At 41.3% G+C, this 21,841-nt stretch overlaps 1 protein-coding gene across 2 annotated transcripts in view; it reads left to right on the top strand.

Annotated features, from left to right (window-relative positions):
* The window catches only part of Glb1 (galactosidase beta 1), a 91,893-nt gene that overhangs the window by 53,038 nt on the left and 17,014 nt on the right, over window positions 1-21,841 (top strand). For both annotated transcript variants that reach the window (XM_046436998.2, XM_058576802.1), the window contains exons 11-15: window positions 7,546-7,620; window positions 10,619-10,708; window positions 14,248-14,361; window positions 16,790-16,921; window positions 19,065-19,319. In XM_046436998.2, coding sequence (XP_046292954.1) covers window positions 7,546-7,620; window positions 10,619-10,708; window positions 14,248-14,361; window positions 16,790-16,921; window positions 19,065-19,319 — 666 coding nt within the window. The remainder of the gene's footprint in view (window positions 1-7,545; window positions 7,621-10,618; window positions 10,709-14,247; window positions 14,362-16,789; window positions 16,922-19,064; window positions 19,320-21,841) is intronic.

Below are 21,841 nucleotides of genomic sequence, written 5' to 3'. Positions count from 1 at the left end.
GGACCTTGACAGTTGCAGTGGATTCTGGGATTTTCCAAAGGTAGAAACTGGGGCTGGGTGGGAGAGTGGGGACAAGAGAACAGGCACTGTGCTTTTCAGTATTTTGGAAGTTTAATGAAATTTGAAACTTGACCTAGGATCAGTCAGCACTGGCTGAACTGTTGTCCTGTGTTTATGACTAGAATGACATTGGGTAGACTCCATGGACAGACACAGGTAGTCTTTTGCTGACCCATGGTGCTGATGGAAACATGATTTATAGCTGATAATTTCAGAAGTCTTTTAAAGCATTGGCTATACTCTCGTGTCATTTGTTCATTCATTTCCCCTGACTTGGATCTTCTCATTCATCTTTCAGAATGATTTCTCTCAAACAATGATCTGGCCGCCTGTGACTTGGCCGCCCCCCACCCATTTTCTTTTAGCTTTGTCTTTCTTTTTTTTGTTTTAAATATTTAATTTTTAGTTTTAGGCCAACACAGTATCTTTATTTTATATTTATGTGGTGCTGAGGATTGAACCCAGTGCCTGACACATACTAGGCGAGCGCTCTACCACTGAGCCACAACCCCAGACCCTTGTTCCATCTGTATTGTGTGTGTGTGTGTGTGTGTGTGTGTGTGTGTGTGTGTGTGAGAGAGAGAGAGAGAGAGAGAGAGAATTGTTTTTCATATCTATGACCAAAATTTCTGATATAAACAACTTGGAGGAAGAAAAGTTCATTTGGGCTCATGGTTTCAGTCCATGGTTGGCCGACTCCATTGCTCTGGGTCTGAGATGAGAACATTGTGGTGGAGGAAAGCCATTCAGTTCATGGCAGCCAAGAGGCAGAGAAAGAAAGTGCATGCATGGAAGGGGCTAAGGACAAGATAAACCCAGGGCACACCCCCAGAGACCTACTTCCTCCAACTAGGTCCCACCTCACAAAAATCCATTCAAATTATTATTCCATCAAATGGATTAATCCACTATTGAGGTTTAGCCCTCAAGATTCAATCGATTCCCAAGAGTCCACCTTTGAATATTGTTACATTGGGGATGAAGTCCTCAACATGTGAACTTTTGGGGAGCATTGTAGATCCATGCCATATGCTTTTCTGTTTTCTTTTATTCTTTCTCTACCCCCACCGTGTGTGTGTGTGTGTGTGTGTGTGTGTGTGTGTGTATGTATGTATGTATGTATGTATGTAATGGGGTCTTACTAGTTTGACCAGGCTGGTCTTGAACTTCTGGTCTTTACAGTCCTCCTTCCTCCTCCCGAGTAGCTGGGACCACAAGCATGCACCACTGGATCAAAAAAGAAAAGAGATCCCCCCTCCCTCCCAAAACAAAACAAAACAACAACAAAAAAACACCTCAATGGAGCAGTGCTGTTTATACCTTCTGGCCTCTGCACATAACTGTTCTCTTGGAGAATGAAGCCATGCCTCAGTGACCTTCTCTGGGGTGTCAATTCTGTCTCTCAGCAGAATCGATCACACGCTGTCTTCTCCTGCTGTCTTGCAGGGTGGAAATCTTTAACCCATGACTTCTTATAGTGTGTGAATATAACTTGTTTACAAGTATTTCTCACAGAGCTGGGAGCTGCTTAAGCATAGAACCGACACAATGTACTTTCTAAGTAAGAGTTTGTTAGATGAATGAAAATGGGACCTTGGTGAAGGAAAAACTGGTCACCACTGAATCTGCTGGATTTTTGTGGGGAAGAGCAGCTTCTTATGGGGAATTTATCCTTCTAAGTAAGTATGGTGTGAAGCAGTATTTATGGTTGGTTTGAAAACACATTATTAGGAAGAAACAAAGGTTCAGAAGTACAGTGTTTTGGTATGTTTGCCTATTTTCTGAAATGTTAGAATAAAACAGTTTTTGCTAAATAATTAGTATAAATGAAAAGTCACTACAATTAAATTGAAAAGGAAAATTGTAGCAAGTGGGATAGACAGATGGATACTTAATATTTATATTAAAATGAGCTACTGATTAAAATGTCAAGATCCAAATGGATAATTGGGTGCAAAACATAAATATTTCATAATTTGGTTAAAAACTTGGATATGTACCATTTAAGAGTCATATGAAATGTTCTTAGGCTTTTACCTACTTGGTTATTGCTTGGGGCTTTATTTTTATTTATTTAAAAAAATTTTGGTACTATTTAAAAAATTATTTTTTTTAGTTGTTAATGGATCTTTATTTATTTATATGCTGTGCTGAGAATCGAACCCAGTGCCTCACACGTGCCAGGCAAGTGCTCTACCACTGAGCCACAACTCCCACCCACAGGGCTTTATTTTTGAAAGTAAAAATTTTAAAGAAAGGCTGGGGTTGTGGCTCAGCAATAGAGCCCTTGCCTAGAACATGGGAGGCCCTGGGTTCGATCCTCAGCACCACATAAAAATAAATAAATAAAATAAAGATATTGTGTCCAACTACAAATAAAAAAAAAAATTTTTTTTTTAAAGAAAAATGTTAGGGCTGGGGATGTGGCTCAAGCGGTAGCGCACTCGCCTGGCATGGATGCAGCCCGGGTTCGATCCTCAGCACCACATACAAACAAAGATGTTGTATCCACCGAAAACTAAAAAATAAATATTAAAAAAAAAAGAAAAATGTTAGACATGAAGTTGCTTATTGTAACATTATAATACTAAAATTAGAAATAATTCAATTCCAAATATAAAAAGATGGTCGTGTAAATATTGTCAGTATTTAGCCATGCCAAAAATACTTTGGGTAAGTAGCAGTATCAAATTATAAAAATATCACTTAAATTTATATTCTATATGTGCATAAGGGGAGGGTCTAGAAGAGAAACTGGGAGAGGAAATGTGATTGGAGGTTCAGACTTTTTTAAAAAAAAAGTCCCTGGGTTCAATCCCTGGTACTGGGGGGTGGGGGCAGATGATAGGGGAGTGGAGACTGAAAATGGAGGGCAAGAAAACCTTGGATTCCAGTGAGAGTGACAGGGCTTATAGGTTCAGGGAGCAGGGATATACCTCAATGAACCCTGGATGTGTTTTGTCACCCAGTGTTTACATGTTGTTATATTAGTCCCCAGAGTGGCAGTGTTGGAAGGTAGTATGGGAGACGGTTTACTGGGAGGTCCTTGGGTCAAGCAGAGGTGCTGCCCTTGGACACGAATAGGTACTTCTCTCCAGACCTTAGTTTGTTCTTGTGAGAGGGTGGTTATAAAAGTATGAGCCTGGTCCTACTGCCTCTCAAGCTTCCTGTTGCGAAATATGATCTCTTCCTCCTGCCCATGCTTCTGTTATCCACCAGGAGTTCCTCTCCAGGGATCAGCCTGTGCTTATTAAGACTTGACTTGCCAGAACTGTGAGCTGAATAACTTCTTGTGTTTTTGAAGTTAGCATACCTTAGGTATTTTGTTACAGTAACAGAAAACAAATTAATACACAGGGTCCTGGAAATGCAGATAGGTGAAAGGATAGAAACAAAAGGGAGCTAAAAATGGGAAGTTTAATTGCACCCTATGTATTTCCTGGAAGGTTCTCCCTCACCCTACTCAGACACAAAGTGTTTATCAGGGAGCCATCTTTCTACCAGGCAGAAATTCAGAGAACTTTTTTTTTTTTTTTTTTTTTAACTTTTAATGGAGCATGATGCTAACTTCATCTGCCAATTTTTTTATACTGTTAAGTAGGTTGTATCTGTGCCATTTTTATTATAGTGGATGCTATGTCATTGCATATAAAGTTTTTTATATCATGCATATTCAAAAATAGAGTAGTTATGTTAAAGATTGCCAAATTGATGGTGAATTTGTCTGATGGTGAATTTGTCAGATAAACACTGTTTTGTGGTGCCAGTGGTTCTAAGCATCAGGTGACAGGGTATCTTCTCTCTAATCAATTGAACTTGATAATGCACCACAATTTATAAAATAACCAGCCATGTCTGCTTTTCAGGACCCCTTTAATAAATCTCTGAGCTATATCTTCCAAAAAGACTTTTTTTCCTTACAGAAAGAAAAATGTGTAAGAGTGTGTGTATATATATATGCATGTGAGGTACACATTGAATGGCCTATCAAGGGAGATATAAAATGTTTTGCCAATAAAACAAATGTTGTATCTCTAGGTACAGAGATGACATATGTTAAACATTTAAATATAAACTTATATTTAATCTCTTGGATATGTTACATAGGTAGTAATTTGCTTAGATTTGAATGCAAGGACACTTACCTAGATTTAGGCCTGATGATGTGTTTGTTGGATCAAGACTGAGAAATATTTGTTTTTAAAATTTGTTAAAAATATTACCACTCTTAAAAATATAGACTGTCTTAAAATAAAAAGGGTTGGGTGCAGTGGTACATGCCTCTAATCCCAGAAGACTGGAAGGCTGAGAGGCAGGAGGATCATGAGTTCAAACCCAGCCTCAGCAAAAACGAGGCACAAAGCAACTCAGTGAGACCCAGTCTCTAAATAAAATACAAAAAGGGGCCAGGGATGTGACTCAGTGGTTGAGTGTTCCTGAGTTCAAGCCCCAGTACCCACAAAAAAAATAAAAATAAATTTAAAAAGGCTGGGGATGTAGATCGGTGAGAAGGTGCTCCTGAGTTAAGCCTTCAGTACCAAAAGAAAAAAATACCAAAATATGTTAAAAATAAAAAATAGGGCCGTTCTTTTCAAGTGTACCATTTAAAATGCTCCAAAATGTATTTTTATTGTCCCTTGTGAAAAAAATTTTTAATTTGCTTTCATAGGATTTATTACATTTCCATCCCAGAGAAATTGTGCCAAAGAAAGTTAAATGAAATCAAAATGTGTTATAAAAGGGAATGTATACAGCATGAACACATTGATCAAGAAAACACTTTTGAAAGAGTTCATTTAATTAAATTTGAATTTAAACATTTTTAAAGGAAAAATGTTTCCTCTTAAAGCAAAGACCCTCCCCATATTACATCTGACTCTCAAGTTAAATTGCTCTAAAACAAACCTTGCTCTGTCACAGAGCAGGACTGTTACAGGTAGAATGATTTAAGCAGGTGCTGATACATTTTGTTTGCTTTACCATTGAACATTAATGGACGACCAATGATGGCCAGCTGTTTGAGCACAACCGTAAACCCGACCTACAATAGGAAAGGGAAAGACAAGATGAAATAGAGAGAAATGACCCTAGAGGCAACAGAGAATCAAGGGACAAGAGAGATCTTAAGATCTTAAAAGCTCTCATATCTGAAGGATATATCCTTGTCTCTTTCCAAGAAAGTTGAGAATATATTGTATACATAAAATAAGAATAGAATGCTCTGAAAAAGTAGCCACTAGAGAATGAGGAGTTCATGCAAATTAAAAATAACTTCATGGCTAGGGTTGTGACTCAGTGATAGAGCACTTGCCTAGCATGTGTGAGGCGCTGGGTTCAATCCTCAGCACCACATAAAAATAAAGTCATTGTGTCCATCTACAACTAAAAAATATTTTAAAAAGAGAATTTCAGCCTGGCATATCGGTGCATACCTGTAATCCAATCGGCTTGGGAGGCTGAGACAGGAGAATCTTGAGTTTGAAGCCAGCCTCAGCAACTTTGAGGCACAGTTTAGTGAGACCCTGTCTCTAAAAAAAAAAAATAAAATAAAATAAAAAATAGGGCTGGGGATGTGACTCAGTGATTGAGTACCTCTGAGTTCAATTCCCAGTACCAGAAAAAGAAAATAATTTCTTAGAATTGGAATCAGATGACAGATGAAAAAATGGGGAAAAATGAAGATATAGCCAAGCGCAATGGCACACACCTGAAATCCCAGAGGCTTGGGAGGCCAAGACAGGAGAATTGCGAGTTCAAAGCCAGCCTCAGCAACTTAAGGCACTAAGTGACTCAGTAAGACCCTGTCTCTAAATAAAATACAAAATAGGACTGGGATGTGGCTCAGTGGTTGAGTACCCCCTGAGTTTAATCCCCAGTACAAAAAATTGTATGTGTGTGTGTATATATATATATATATATATATATATATATATATATATATATATATATATAAATTTTTATATATGTATATAGATAGAGGAGCAATCTAAAATGTCCATCTTGTTACTTTAAAAAGGAAAAAGTGGCCAGGTGTAGTGATGCACATCTATAATCCCAGCGATTTAGGAGGCTGAGGCAGGAGGATCACAAGTTCAGGGCCAGCCTAGGCAACTCAGACCCTGTCAAAATCAAATTTAAAAATAAGGATAGGCATGTTATTCAGTAGTAAAGTACTCCTGGGCTCATTTCCCAGTACCCACCCCATCACATGCACACAAGAAAAAAATCCAAATTTAAAGGAAAGTCATAAGAGCAAAATTTCTGTTTGGTTTATCATTTGTTCTCCTTCCCCCGCCACCCTATGTGTATGTTCTAAACCACTGGAGGGTTGCATACATCATGAATCTTTACCCCTAAATACTTCAGTATATGTTTTGTAAGAATTTGTAGACAGCTGGACATGGTGGTGCACACCTGTAATCCCAGTGACTCAGGAGGTTGAGGCAGAAGAATCATGAGTTCAAAGCCAGCCTCAGCAATTTAGCAAAGCGCTAAGCAATTCAGTGAGAGTTGCCACATGTCTTGGTTCTTTTTTCCTCACCCCATTATCTGCTGTTGACCCTCATTGTCTCCACTTGATTTTTCAGCCTTGTTCTATAACTATTTGGATGATTGATTCCCCACGTTTCAACCACAGACACACACTTAATAAAATAAAAACTCTACCTGAGGGGCTGGGGTTGTGACTCAGCAGTAGAGCACTCGCCTAGCACATGCAAGGTGCTGGGTTCGATCCTCAGCACCACATGAAAATAAATAAATAAAATAAAGGTATTGTATCCAACTACAACTAAGAAAAAAAAAATTTAAAAAAACAAAGTGGGGGCTGGGGTTATGGCTCGCTTGCCTAGCACTTGCGAGGACCTGGGTTCAAACCTCAGTGCCACCTAAAAATAAATAAAGGTATTGTGTCCAGTTACAACTAAAAAATAAATATATATTTTTTTAATTTTAATATTTTTTAGTTTTCGGCAGACACAACATCTTTGTGGTGCTGAGGATTGAACCCAGGCTGGACTCATGCCAGGCGAGTGCACTACCACTTGAGCCACATCCCCAGCCCCATAAAAAATAAATATTTTTTAAAATAATTTTTTTTAAAAAAAGGCTAGGGCTGTAGCTCATTGGTAGAGCACTTGCCTTGCACATGTGAGGCACTGGGTTCAATCCTCAGCACCACATAAAGATAAAATAAAGATATTGTGTCCACCTATAACTAAAAAATATTTTAAAAAATACATAAAGATATTGTGTCCATCTACAACTAAAAAAAAAAAAAAACACTAAAAAAAAGAAAGGAAAAAAAAAAAACCTCTACCTGACATAATTTTGGAAGAAATCTTTTGTTCCTTTGCCTTTCCAAAAATCACCAAGTACTGTTTGAGACTTTGACCTTCCTTTTGAAAAATGAATTTTACAGGTTGGTTTCTGAAGGTTTAATAGTTCTTTTCTTTCCTCTCTTCTCTCCCTCTGGTGTATGTATAGTTTGAAGAGGTACCAGAAGGTCCTATCCCTCCATCCACACCAAAGTTCGCCTATGGAAAAGTGTCTCTGAAAAAGGTAAGAAAAATAAATAAGAAGCGTTGAAAGTCAAACAGGAATAAGAAAGTGTAATTGAGCCGCAGTGAGTGAAAGTGCTGTGTTGGGGAACAAAGTCGTTATTTTTCTGTGAATTTGTTTTCCACGAGCCAGATGGGGTAGGGGATGTTTCTGGGGAAATGGAGCAATGGAAGATGAGAAGATAGGGGTGTGTGTTGACAGGATATGCACGTAAAACATAAACAGGAGTCACGGGTGTTCTTAGATCATTCAGGTCATTCTGGCTCAATGATCAGCTGTCCAAAGAGCAGTGCCTGCAGCCCTTGTGGAAAGGGGGTGGCTCTTTACTTTATAGTGAATTTACTATAATTCACTCTCTTTTTAAAAGAGTTGCTCCTAACCACAGGAATTTTAATAAACCTCTGCCCTCAACTACACATACCCCTTCTTCTCAAAACCATGTCCTAACTTAAAGATGTATTGGTATATAGGACATCAGGGGGGAAAAAACGCTAGAAATTAATCATAAGTAAAGTTAAAGGCATTATAGTCTAAGGAGAGAGAAAGAGATTTTATTTAATAGTCAGAAGGAGTGACATAAGCCAAAGTCAGTTTGTTTTGACCATCTCTGCCTTTAGGTTTTCCCCTCATAATTCCTAACTCCTACATGTATTCACTCATAAGAAAAAGAAATGAAGTTACTTATTTCTTAAGAAACTTGAGATTCTAAAATAGCATCGTAACTTTTTATCTTGAAGCAAAATGCCAAACATGATTGTATAATTTTTCCGTTCAAGAAGCCCTTTGACACTATAGTGGGTTGGTTGAGCTCTTGTGACATTTTCCACCTAGTGTCAGATACATGTGCTACATTCTACAAAGAATGTGGTCTCTGTCTCTGATAGGAATCTCTCTTTAGATTAATCAGACTTTAATCACACTTGCAAAGGGAGCACCTTCTACTTGTTCGTTGCTATAGCTTATTAAGGAAAAGGTTAGTTGGTTTTAGAGCCATGAAAATTAGGCAACAGAAAATAACTCTAAATATTTAAAATGACAGCATTGCTTTAAATACAAAACAAAACAAAAAAAAAAAACCTAACTTAATCCCAGAAGCACATTTGTTTACCATGAAAGAAAGTTGTGTGAGGGCTGGGGTTGTGGCTCAGCAACAGAGTGCTTTCCTAGCACGTGCAAGGCCCTGGGTTCGATCCTCAGAACCACATAAAAATAAATAAAATAAAAGTATTGTGTCCGACCAACTACAACTAAAAAATAAATACAAAAAAAAAAAAGTTGTATGTCTAGAAGTGACCTTTTCAATGTGTACAATTTAAGGTTACCAAATTGTCATATGACTAAATGAAATCTATGTAGGATGTAATTTATATAGAATAAAAGCTTTTACTGTGAGTTGTTATTGCTTTAGTTATCCAAGTGGGTAAGAATCCATGTGAGTAGTCAACTTGATGAACTGGTCATTAAGATTATTTTCCTGGGCTGGGGTTGTGGCTTAGTGGTAGAGCACTCTCCTTGCACATGCGAGACTCTAGGTTCGATCCTCAGCACCACATAAAAAATAAATAAGTGAAATAAAGATATTGTGTCCAACTACAACTAAAAAATAAATATATTTTTTAAAAAGGATTACTTTCCTAGGGTGCAGGGCACAGTGGCACATACCTGTAATCCCAGTGGTTTAAGAGGCTAAAGCAGGAGGATCCCAAGTTCAAGCACAGCCTCAGCAACTTAGTGAGACCCTAAGCAACTTGGCAAGACCCTAAGCAACTTAGCGAGACCCTGTCTCAAAATAAAAAATAAGGTTGAGGATATGGCTCAGTAGTAAAATTCCCTCTGGGGTCAATCCCCAGGACAAAAAAAAAAAAATTCCTAGATGCTGCGCATAAGCAAGAAACCATGGAAAATGGATGTAAAATTCCTAACCAGTATCATACGGTGGAAAGCCTTGGGTTTTGGAGCCAAATATAACTACAAATCCTGGCTCTGCCATTGCTCTTGTGAGCTCTCTGAGTCTCTACTGCCACAATTACAAACGGGGACCGAAATACCTGCTTCATGGGGCAACTGAAATCTAATGAAATAGTGGGTGTGAAATGCTCCATCTCATCTGAAGGGTGTAGGCGATCAATGACTGGGAGCTGTTGTTATTGGTGGTGTTATTGCATCAGAGTAAACATCCTGGATTGCAGGAATACATAATCCCTTGGAGTGAATAAGATAAATGTTTATCATGTGTCCTGGGAGCTGGGGCAGTGGGGGTGAGCACAGTACATGTCTTACCCTGAAGGACCTGGTAGTCTGTCAAGGAAGACTAACAGCCAAGAATGGACACAGGCTGGAACACTTGCTGCCAACAAGCTCAGGGGAGGGCAAAATAACTATAAGATAGTTATAGTGAGCTGACATAAGAATAGCATATCTAATTTTAGCATAATTTGCCTCTAGTTACTATCTCTACTTCCCAGTTGTTTTGTCAAAGATGTTGTAGAAAGCTTTACAAAGAAGGCAGCCTCAGAACTTTGGTTTTCGTTCATTTTACGGCCTTTTATAGGCAGCTCTGAGCGGCTGTATTTCTGAATGGGCATGTTTAAAACTCTTTTTAAGATTACTATCATTTAGACGGGCACAGTGGCGCATGTCTGTAATCCCAGTGACTCAGGAGGCTGGGGGAAAAGGATCGCAAATTTGAGGTCAGCCTCAGTGACTTAGCAAGATCCTGTCTCAAAAAGGGCCGGGGATGTAACTCAGTGGCAAAGCACCCTTGGGTTCAATCCCCAGTACCAAAAAAAAAACTACCATCATTTACATCTTCATCAAGAGTTGGGGAGTGGATAGAGGAGTGGAGGTAACTGGGACGCAGTACTTTAGTTGGAATTTGAATGACTTGGTTTTATTTAGGGGTTTGGTCCAGTCCACTCATGTCTTTGATAATTTGGATATAATGTTCCTCTCTGATTACCAGTGTCACTGAGTGAATCCTGCTTTTGTTTCTTTTCAGTTAAAGACAGTGGAGGCAGCTCTGGACATCTTGTGTCCTGGTGGACCCATAAAAAGCCTTTATCCCTTGACATTTATACAGGTGAAACAGGTAGGTCTTCAGAGGTAATGCTTTATCTTTTTTCTTCTGGCAAAATTGTGCCTTCTGCCTTGTAGTGCTTGTTCTGAGTTCAGGGGCCAAAATGATGAGCAAGTGAGTCTGAGCCCCGGGTTTCCAGTTCTCTGGCTTGAAGCAGTGAACTGTGGGCTGATCTTTCTACACAGTGGACTGACCTTTCTACACAATGGACTGACCTTTCATATGTTTTTCTCCCGGTCCTCCTTATCACAGCCATTGGAAGTGGCTCAGACTGCTTCAGCATACTCCTGGACAAGTTAGAAATTGAGTGCATTGACTGGTCTAGTTAATCCTTATTGCTCGGCCTCAGTGGAGAACTACTATTTTAATACCCAACACAATTATTTGTTCTTAGTTAGCCCAGTGGTGTAGGTGCTGTGTTCTTGGTAGCCTGGGTTTCTAAACATTATTTTCCCTGCTTTTGGAGCACATCTGATTGTTAGTACCTGTATATTTGTACATGTTGAATCTCTAGGCACTGCCTCATCTTTTTTTTTTTTTTTTTTTAAAAAGGTTTCTCCAACTTTTTATTTCTGAAAGTCTTAGCTCTAAAAAAGTTGCAAGGGGGGATCTAGGGTTGTGGCTCAGAGGTAGAGCACTCGCTTAGCATGTGCGAGGCACTGGGTTCGATCCTCAGCAGCACATAAAAATAAATAAAGGTATTTAAAAAGTTGCAAAAATAGTACAATAAACACCTGTATCCGTTTTGGTCAAGATTTACCAGTTGTTAGCAGTTGTTTTGCCTGCTTTGTTTTTCTTTCCAGGCGTGTACATAGTCATCAGCTTTTCTTTTTTTAATCATGTTTAGTTGTCAATCAACATCACCTTTAAATAGCGCAGTGGTTTTTGTTTTTTTTTTAGAAAGAGGACATTTTCCTATATCACCACAGTACAGTGATCATACTTAGGAAATTTTGACACTGATCCCATCCTATTATCTAAATATATTCTATATCCAAGCTTCCCTGGGCATCCCAGTATTCTCCCTTTTAATTTTTTTTCAATGCAGTCTTCAATCTATGATCTCACATTTTTATTTAGTTATAATGTCTCCTTAGTTTTCTTTCATCTAAAACGGTTCCTAGGACTACCTCTCATGACACTGACACTTTTGAGGAGTTCAGGCTCTTTATAGGCTGTCCCTCACCAATTAGACTCAGTAAAATGGTTTGGTCATTAACGCAACAGAGGTGACATGTCCTTGTCAGGGCAGGACGTCAGAATGGCCATGGCATTGGTTTGTCCCTTTGTTGCTGTCTTAAAATGGATCTCAGCCCCATTTTTTGAAATGTTGGTTATTGAATCTTCCTTTCTGATTTTTTGGTGTAGAGTGCTTTCTGGAAGAAGTCTGAATAGTAAGGTGACATAAAAACAGCATATCTAATCTTAGTATATTTCACCTCCAGTTACTATTTTTACACTTGTGATTTTATTTCAATAAATCTTATTTTGTGGTCAAGAAAGTGGACAATTAAGCTGGGTGCGGTGGCTTAGGCCTCTAATCAGGCCAGCTACTCAGGAGGCTGAGGCAAGAGGATTGCAAGATCAAGGCCAGCCTCAGCAACTCAGTGAGACCGTGTCTCAGAATAAAAGGGTTGGGGGTTTAGTTCAGTGGTGGAGCACTCCTGAGTTCAATCCCCAGCACCAATACTAATAATAATTTTTAAAAGTTAACTTTTAAAATATTTATTTTTTTAAAAAATACTTATTTTTTAGTTGTAGTTGGATACAATACCTTTATTTTATTTATTTATTTTTATGTGGTGCAGAGGATCAAACCCAGGGCCTCAAACATGCTAGGTGAGCATTCTACAACTGAGCCACAACCCCAGGCCCCAAAAGTTAGTTTTTTAATTTAACATTGGATTGGGTTCTTTATTCAGTTATAGTATACACTAGCAGTACATCTGTGTTCTCATCTATAAAATAGAAGTTGCAGGTTGGGGATGTGGCTCAGTGGTGGAGCACTTACCTAGCTTACGCAAGATCCTGGGTTCAATCCCCAACACTGGAAGAAAAACAAACAAATAAACTTATTTTTACTTAGCAGCATCATGGAGCACACCAGGCTTGGAGTCTGGAGAGTGACCTCCAGGTTAACGTTCAAACACCTGCAGCCACTGTTCTTGGTCAGACCCTCTGCTCTAGAATTGGAGCTCCCTGGGTCCTGGATCTTTCAGGTCTAGGGTAAGCAGCCCACGGAACATTTATTTTCAGTGAAACTGTGGGGGCACAGGCTGCAGGAGTGGGGCCTGGCCCTGTGCCTAGCCACACCTGTGCAGGGAGCAGCCCTGTTTCCGCTCCCTCCTGGAAGCCCTGTGCAAAGTTTTTCTCAGCCTCTGCTTTAGTACCCATCACCTTGGTTAGTCTCAATAAGTAGCTAAACAAGATGAAGATAGAGATTTGGTATCTGGGAGCAGGTAATGCTTGTGCTTGAAGTCACAGTCAGGTCCTGCAATGACAGGAAAGTAGATCAACATTTTTCTCAGCGCCCACAAATCACCTTTCCACTTCAGGCCCTAGAACCGGAGGACTTTTTTCTCTTTTCCACGTTAGATTTCAATTTAGATTCTCATCTGTGACTCAGGATTTTTGTCCCAGTGCACTTTGGTTAAACATCCATAGCAAGAAGCAAATAGGCAAAATCGATAACTGTAATTCCGTGGACTCTGAGGCTGATGGTCTGAGGTGTTCCTTTAGGACCAGGGATGTCAGGATCTCAGAGTAACTTCTGACTTAGCAAAGTCACAACCCGAGTCTCTCAACGCTCTGCCCCTTTTTCTCCACTTGTAATAGTTTCAAATTGAGTCTTGTTTTGTGAGTTAGAGCAGATTTAGCTCAAGAACTTGGAAAATATTTTACTGAGCAGAATTTCATCTCTTGGTTTTATTGGTGCATGTTTATCTTGGTTGTTTTGTTGTTGTTGTTGTTTTCTTGGTTTTGTTTTTTGAGTTAAAATCAGCAGCCTTTGACATATATGAGCTGATCTTCTGAGTCACTCTGGGCAAATAACTTAACCTGCCCAGGGTCCAGTGCCCCCTTATGGGAAAGGGGTGCTCCATGAGGCGCTCTGCAGAGTGTCGTGCTGCTGTTGAGATAGTTGTTCTAAGATCTAAAAATCTGAACTACTTCTCTTCTTTTTTCTTTCTTTTTTTTTTTTAGCGGGAATTGAACCCAGGGGTGTTTAACCACTGAGCCATATCCCCAGCCCCTTTTTTGTATTTTATTTAGAGACAGGGTCTCACTGAGTTGCTTAAGGCCTCACTAAGTCGCTGAGGCTGACTTTGAACTCCCGATCCTCCTTCCTCAGCCTCCTGAGCTGGTGGGATTATAGGCATATGCCACTGCGCCCGGCTGCTACTTCTCTTCTTGCAGATTGTATTTTGCTAGGGATGGGGGAAGCTCTTCATTCCTTATGGTTTTTGAAATATCTCTTAAAGACAAGAGAAAACAGGTTCTCTTTAAATGAACAGCAGGAGTGATGCATTTTTCTTAAATCCCTTTCTATCCAGTATTTTGGGTTCGTGCTGTACCGAACAACTCTTCCTCAAGACTGTAGCAACTCAACATCCCTCCACGCACCCTTGAGTGGAGTCCACGATCGGGCCTATGTCTCAGTGAATGGGGTAAGAATCATCTCTGACTGGTGCATTTCTGCCCCAGCTGGGGGACTTGTAGACTGCACCTGTTAACATGGCCGTTGAGGCCTTTGCTCCCCTACGCAGCCTCTACCTCTCTCCTTGATGCCCTTTAGTTGTGCCCCTCTATTGCTGAGGTGGCCTCACACTTGGCCCATCTGCCTGGAATGCACCCAACACCCTTCAGAGGGCTACGCTCAAAGACCCAGCCTCTGGGAGGCCTTTTGAGCTCTCTGACCCCGGCATATTGCCCAGGCCTTTGTTAAGGACAGGATCCATTTCCAGTTGAGTTTTGTACCTGCCACGATACAAAGTTCATTGAAGTTGGAGCCTCATCTTGAATGAGAAATTATATTCTGACAATTATAACTTAAAGGGACCAAGAACTCTGTTTCATCATGAAGCCCAGATACATTTTAAGATAACTGTTCCTGGGGCTGGGGTTGTGGCTCAGTGGTAGAGTGCTTGCCTAGCATGCACGAGGCACTGGGTTTGATCCTCGGCACCACATAAATGTAAAATAAAGATAATGTGTCCACCTAAAACTAAAACATAAATATTAAAAAATATATATAACTCTTCCTGACATAGAAATAGTCATATGAAAGAACACAAAAAATGATTTTGCTAACCAAGGAAAATGGTTCAGAAGGTTTTAAATTAAGGCTGCCACAGTGGCACACAACCATAATGTCAGCAACTCAAGAGGCTGAGGCAAGAGATTACCAGTTTGAGGCCAGCCTCAGGAAGTTTAGCAAGACCCTATCTCAAAATTAACAAGTACTGAGGGTGTAGCACTTCAAACAAACAAAACAACTTTTTAAAAATGAAAATATTTTTCTTTTTTTTCTGAAAGCATAAAATTGTCATTATTTGCAAATGATATGATGGTCCTAGAGAATCCTCAGGAATTGTGATCTTTGTCGCTAAAATATTTCCATTTGTAATCAGTATTAATTGTGGTGGGAGCCAGACACTGTACTACATTTAATGATTCTTTCTTGGCTACCAATTTAGAAATTGTCTTATTGAATTGCGATCGGTGTAACATCAGTTAAAAAAAAAAAAGCTAAAAAACTTTTTTAAAAAATTAGGAATGTGTTACAGAGAAAAATACCTGTTGTTTTCCTTCACTCTGTTATATAATTTTCGTGGTTAATGCATCATATCAAGTATTTTGAGGTGAGACTACTCCACCTAACTCTCTGATTTTATCTCTGTTATCTGATTTTTGCCTACTATCTCCATGTTGTTTAGAAGTTTTTCTTTATGTCTGACGGTTGTGCTGTGGAAACACAAAGCGTTTCTCTCATAGGAATCCTCCCCTGGGATTTGCCTTCATTCCCTTTCCTTTAAAAACAGATTCACAGCTGGGTGTGGTGATGCACACTTATAATCCCAGCAGCTCAGGAGGCTGAGGCAGGAAGATTTTGAGTTCAAATCCAGCCTCAACAATTTAGTGAGGTACTGAGCAACTCAGCAAGACCCTGTCTCTAGACAAAATATTCAAAAGGGGCTGGGAATGTGGCCCAGATGTTAAGCACCTCTGGATTCAATCACCTCATCCAAAAAATAAAAAGTAAAAATCAAAAAAGTAAAAACAGATGCAGAGTAAAACATTCCAAGGGAGGAAAGTGGGTGGACATATCCTCAGTTCCTCCAAATCACCTTTGTGCTTCAGGCCCTAGAAGCAGGGGACATTTTCTGTTCCCTGCTGGATTTCTCTTTGGATTCGTTTTGATAACTCAGGAGACCAGCCTCTCTTTTTCCGTGCTCGAAGCTGGGTCTGGAGAGTTTTCTGTTGAAGAAGCAGTGACTGGGGAAATGTGGCCACTTGGCCAGTTTGGGCTAAGGAATATCAAAGCACTCTCAACAAGTCTGTCTTCAAGGCAGGAGGATAAGAGAATGAGGAGCTCTGAAGGCTGAGGCAGGAGGACCACCAAATTTGAGGCCCTGAGCAACATAACAAGACCCTGTCTCAAACTAAAATGTAAAACAAGGTCTGGGGATGTTGCTCAGTGGTAATGCGTCCCTAGGTTCAATACCTGCTGGCAAAAAAGGGGGATGCAGGAGAATGAGTGCCAAATTAACTCAGTATGCTAATTTTTGTTCTTTTTCTTTTTTTTTTTTGGGGGGGGGGGTTACTGGGGTTTGAACCCAGGGATGCTTAATCGCTGAGCCACATCCTCAGCCCTTTTTTTAAAAAAAAATATTTTATTAGAGACAGGGTCTTGCTCAGTTGCTAAGTGCCTCACTAAGTTGCTGAGGCTGGCTTTGAACTCGGGATCCTCCTGCCTCAGCCTCCTGAGCGGCTGGGATTACAAGCTTGCGCCACCGTGCCTGGCTGGCCTGCTACCTCTTCACTGGTCTTTTTTATCTTCTAAAATTCAATGCTCTTTTGGTTTTGAACCCACAGGTCCCCCAAGGAATCCTTGAGCGAGCCAGTGTGACCCCTCTAAACATAACAGGGAAAGCTGGAGCCACCCTGGACCTTCTGGTGGAGAACATGGGGCGTGTGAACTACGGCAGATATATCAATGATTCTAAGGTGGGATGACCACTCTGTCAGGTCTGAGGCTCAAGAGTGGACAGGGCTGTGTCTGAGCAGTCAGAAAAAAAAGTTTATGTATCCATTTAAAAACTCACATGTACATTCTTTCTATCTTAACAACATAGGGGCAGGTTTTGATTTTAGTTTTTGTTTTGTATTAAGGAATGGAGTGTGATGTTTTGCTGTATTCACACAGTGTGGAGTGATCCCCTCCGTCAAGCTAGTTAAAGGTCATAGAGGCCCTTTTAAAGAGTACACGCTTTGCCAAGCTTGACGAGTGAAACACCCTGATTTGTTTTGCAGCCTGGGAGGGGACTTATTTTGAAGAGCTCTTTGCCTCTGCAAGTGGTGAGAAAGGTTGAGCTTTGCAAACAGAACCTTTCCTTGTATTTGAGTTTAGTCATAATGTCGAAAGAAACGGAAGGAGGAAGCCACTCTGCCCTGCTCTTCCTCTACCCTGAAAACCCACCTGGCTCACCAGAGGCACCCCCCCCCCCTTTGCCAACAAAGCTGGCTTAGCTTTCGGTCGGTTCTGTTGTGTAGGCTTGGTTGGTCCGTCCATGCCAAGCTGACCCTAGAGGAAGTCTGTTCCCTTGCTGCACTGACTCTAGCCTCCATGTTGTGTCTAAATGTCTAGTTCAAATATGTTGTTCTTAGAAATACTTCTAGATCATTATCCAGCAAACTTTTTTAAAGCTCACACAGAGCCCTCCAGGGTGCTTCATTGGGTGCGGGCAAGAGGAGGGATGGCTCATTGAGAACACTCTGGCACCATCCAGTCTAGGACAGAAGAGGGGGCCAGAGCTACTTCTTGACCCTCTTGGGGCAGCTTAGAGGTCAAGCAGTTGCATACTTAGGCATGGGGAGGTGGCTAACACCTCATCTGGGGGTCCTTTTTCCTGCCCAGGAAAGTATAAGCCACCAGAGAAAATAAATCATAAATAATTAGTGAAGAATAAAAAGACTCAGAAAGATAGTTTTCAAGTAGAGCACCTGATAGATCCAGCCCACACAGGAGCTGGAGATGGACAATTGGGGATGCATCAAAGGCAGGGATAAGGTTTCAAGGCTGCAGGTTAATGGCATCTTGGCAGGTCACACCCATCTCTGAGAGGATGTGTGGCTGCAGCAGGTCACCCCTTCTCTGGTGCTGTGTGGACCAGCCAGAGCTTGAATGGGACTCACAATGTGTCTGGGCAGTCTTGGCCAGAGGAAATTCCCACTGGAAGTTCCCAGATACCAGATTCTCCTATTCACTAGGCTGCAATGCTGATGAAGTCCACACATAGCCCATGATGGCTCTCAACATTTAGGGAACGTTGTGTGGGCAGCCTCTATTTCCAGGATGAATGTCTCTCTTACTATCCTTCTCTTCAGGCTGCAATCACTGGGCCTCCTGCCTGGCTCCCCCAAGCCTCACTGACCCCTGGAGTGACTAGGACTCTTCTACATAGTCTCTGGATCCCTCGTACCCAGCAAAGAGCCTGGCACACAGCCACTTGCATAATGTTGATTGAATTACTAATGGGCAGTTGAGACCTAGTATGGGATCCCCCTAAAAATGGAGCAGTTCCCATCTGAACAGCTGGGAATGAGAAGATAGATGAGCCATGAGCATAAACTTCTGTGTGGTGGCTACTGCCACAGTTGCCTCATCCCCCATCCCCTGTGAATCCAGTCCTGAGGTTTACTGTTGTCCTCATTACCATTTATACCTTATTTTTTTGGGGGGAGGGGGTACCAGGGATTGAACTCGGGGGCACTCCACCACTGAGCCCCATCCCCAGCCCTATTTTGTATTTTATTTAGAGACAGGGTCTCACTGAGTTGCTTAGCACCTCTAATTTGCCGAGGCTGGCTTTGAACTCTCAATTCTCCTGCCTCAACCTCCCAATCCACTGGGATTACAGGCATGCGCTTCCGCACCTAGCTGCGTTACCCTTGAAGGTATCTTTTACAGATACCAAAGCATGCTCATCTCTCTCGTCCATGCTGCTTGGAGGTACACAGAGTTTGAGACTCGTTACCGTTGTGGTTTGTACCCCAGTTTGCTTTTCGTAGGACTTCAGCACAGGATGCAGAGACTCCTAAAGCCTTTCTCCTTCCCTCCCCAGCTCATGGTGCTGTTTTTCCTTTGCAGGGTTTAGTTTCTAATCTGACCCTCGGCTCCAGTATCCTCACAAACTGGACCATCTTCCCACTGGGCACTGAGGATGCAGTGCGCAGCCACCTGCAGGGCTGGGGTGGCCAGGACGCTGGCTGCCATTATGAGAACTGCACTGACAGCTCGCCCAACTACACGCTTCCGGCCTTTTATGTGGGAAACTTCTCCATCCCCAGTGGCATCCCCGACTTGCCCCAGGACACCTTCATCCAGTTTTCTGGATGGACTAAGGTATGTGTCTTCATGGAAAGAGATTGGATTTAGGCCTCTAAGATCTGGTTTGAGAAAGAATCAGAAGAGCTATTAATGAAATACTGTGTTTGCCTTTGGGGCACGAGGGGGTTTTCATTCCTCAGGAATGAATTGGGGCCAGTCTTCAGCGATTTGGTGGGCAGCATGGAGGAGCCCCATCTGCCCCATGTTCACTGGCTAAGAACTTTGTCAATGAATGGCGGCTTTCCTGCCTATTCTTTGAAGAACCAAAGCCTCTCTGGATGTTGCTTATAAGAACCTCCTTAACCTAAGGAAATTCTGGTCCAGGAAAAAGGGTGAATCTCTCCAGGAAAGTCTGCTTTTCTTTCATCCAGGCCAGATTGAATACTCCCAGAACATCTCCCCCCACACACATGTAACCCACACCGTCTAGGGCTTCTGCCATTATCTGAATTATCCTCAAGTCCATCCCTGACCATCTCACTTCCCTGTCACTCCCCTTTAATCTTTGAAGATACTGGTACATCTTCTTTCACTTAAGTCCTGTGTTTATCCTAGATTAATTTATCATCACTCAGTCATTGAAAACATCTTTATTCGGTGGCTGCTATAGTGCCCAAGGCTTGTACCAGGCACTAGGTATACAGTGATGGATGTAACCGCATGTAGGATCTACCCTCATGGAACTTTCAATGTAGTAGAGTACAGACTTGAAGGATAGCTTTGAAATGCGATCCTCCTGCCTCAGCCTCCCAAGCCACTGGGATTATAGGTGTGCCTCACTGTGCCTGGCCTCTGTTTGGGCTTCTATAACAAAATGCCATTAACTAGGTGGCTTATAAACAACAGACATTTATTTGCCATTGTTCTGGAGGCTAGGAAGTCCCAGATCAAGGAGCCAGCAGCTTCATTATCTGGTGAGGGCCTGTTCCTCATAGATGGCAACTTCTGTGTCCTCACATGGTGGAAGGAGCAAGGGAGTTCTTGAGGGTCTTTTATAAGCACATTAATTCCATCCAGGAGGGCTCCACCTTGAAGCGCTGATCGCCTCCGGAAGACTCCATCTCCACAAAACACCGTGGGTGTTAGGACTTCAACATGGGAATTTGGGAGAGGACACAAACATTCAGACCACAGCAGGGCCTTTTAAGAACAGCCGAGAGCTGGGTGCAGTGGCACACACCTGTGTGCCAGAAGTTTGGGAGGCCAAGGCAGGAGGATCTCAAGTTCAAAACCAGCCTCAGCAATGGCGAGGTGCTAAGTAACTCAGTGAGACCCTGGCTCTAAATAAAATACAAAAATAGGGCTGTGAATGTGGCTCAGTGGTTGAGTGCCCCTGAATTCAATCCCTGATACTGAAAAAAGAAGAGCCAAGAGAAGATCCTGGAGGGGAGCAATTGAATCTGTGGATTGGGATTTCAAAGGAGGGATCTGGGATGGGAAAAAATGAAAAAAATTCTTTGCATATAAATGATCCATTGAAGACATGGGATGAGTGAGATTCCCTGAGGGGAGAGGACACTGAAGGAAGAAAAGACCTAAGGGCAGATCTTCCAGGGACACAAACATGACAGAGTGAGGAGAGACCAAAGAAGTAGGAGGAGGGCCAGTGTTGATGCTCCCAAGGGACAAGTGAGGTGAAGACAGAGGCGCTGCTGCTGGATCTGGCAACAAGGAAGGAAGTCCCTGGGAACCTTAGTACTGCTCCAGTGGCCAGAAGCATCTGGAAGCCAGATTGCATTCTACTGAAGAATGTAGTGGAAGGAAGTGAGCACGGACACTCAAATACAAACATTCTTTGAGAAATTTCACCCTGAAGCAGAGAGCAAAAAAAGGTACATGGTGTATGTTGAATACATGGCCTGTTATAATTTTTGTGCTTTTAAAAACATCGTAGTGAAATATATTTTCATTATCATTGTATTTGAAATATTTTTTTAAAATTTTCTTTCTGATTTCTTCTTTGATCCACAGACTGTTTTCAAGTGTGTTTTTTGATCTTCCTATATTTGTGGGGTTTTAAATATTGATTTCTTAATTCCTGTTAAACTTCTAGAAGGAAGAGAAACATTGTTGTGGACCTAGGGTTAGGGAAAGTCTTCTTAGACTTAACACCAGAAGCATCATCCTCAAAGGAAAAACTTGGTCAACTGGACTTTAAAGACGTTTTCTCGTCCAAACATATCCAGAAGATGAAAATCTAAGCCACAGACTGGAAAAAGATGATTTTCAAATCATATATCCAACAAGGGACTTAAATCTAGACTATATGAAGAATTCCTTCAGGGCTAGGGTTGTGGCTCAGTGGTAGAGCACTTGCCTACCACACATGAGGCACTGGGTTCGATCCCTAGCACCACATAAAAAAACAAAATAAACAAAATAAAGGTATTATGTCCACCTACCTCTAAAAAATTTTTTTTAAATTCCTTCAACTCAATAATAGGAAGAAAACCCCATTTAAAAATGGGTGAAGGACCTGAGTAGACATTTCACCAAAGAAGGTATACAAATGACTAGGAAGTACATGAAAAGATTCC

This window comes from Marmota monax, unplaced genomic scaffold (genome assembly GCF_021218885.2).
Source record: "Marmota monax isolate L192 unplaced genomic scaffold, Marmota_monax_Labrador192_F-V1.1 WCK01_AAM20220418_F8-fsc00021, whole genome shotgun sequence".
In the NCBI taxonomy this organism is placed as follows: Eukaryota; Metazoa; Chordata; class Mammalia; order Rodentia; family Sciuridae; genus Marmota; species Marmota monax.
This window is presented reverse-complemented; position numbering and strand designations above follow the sequence as displayed.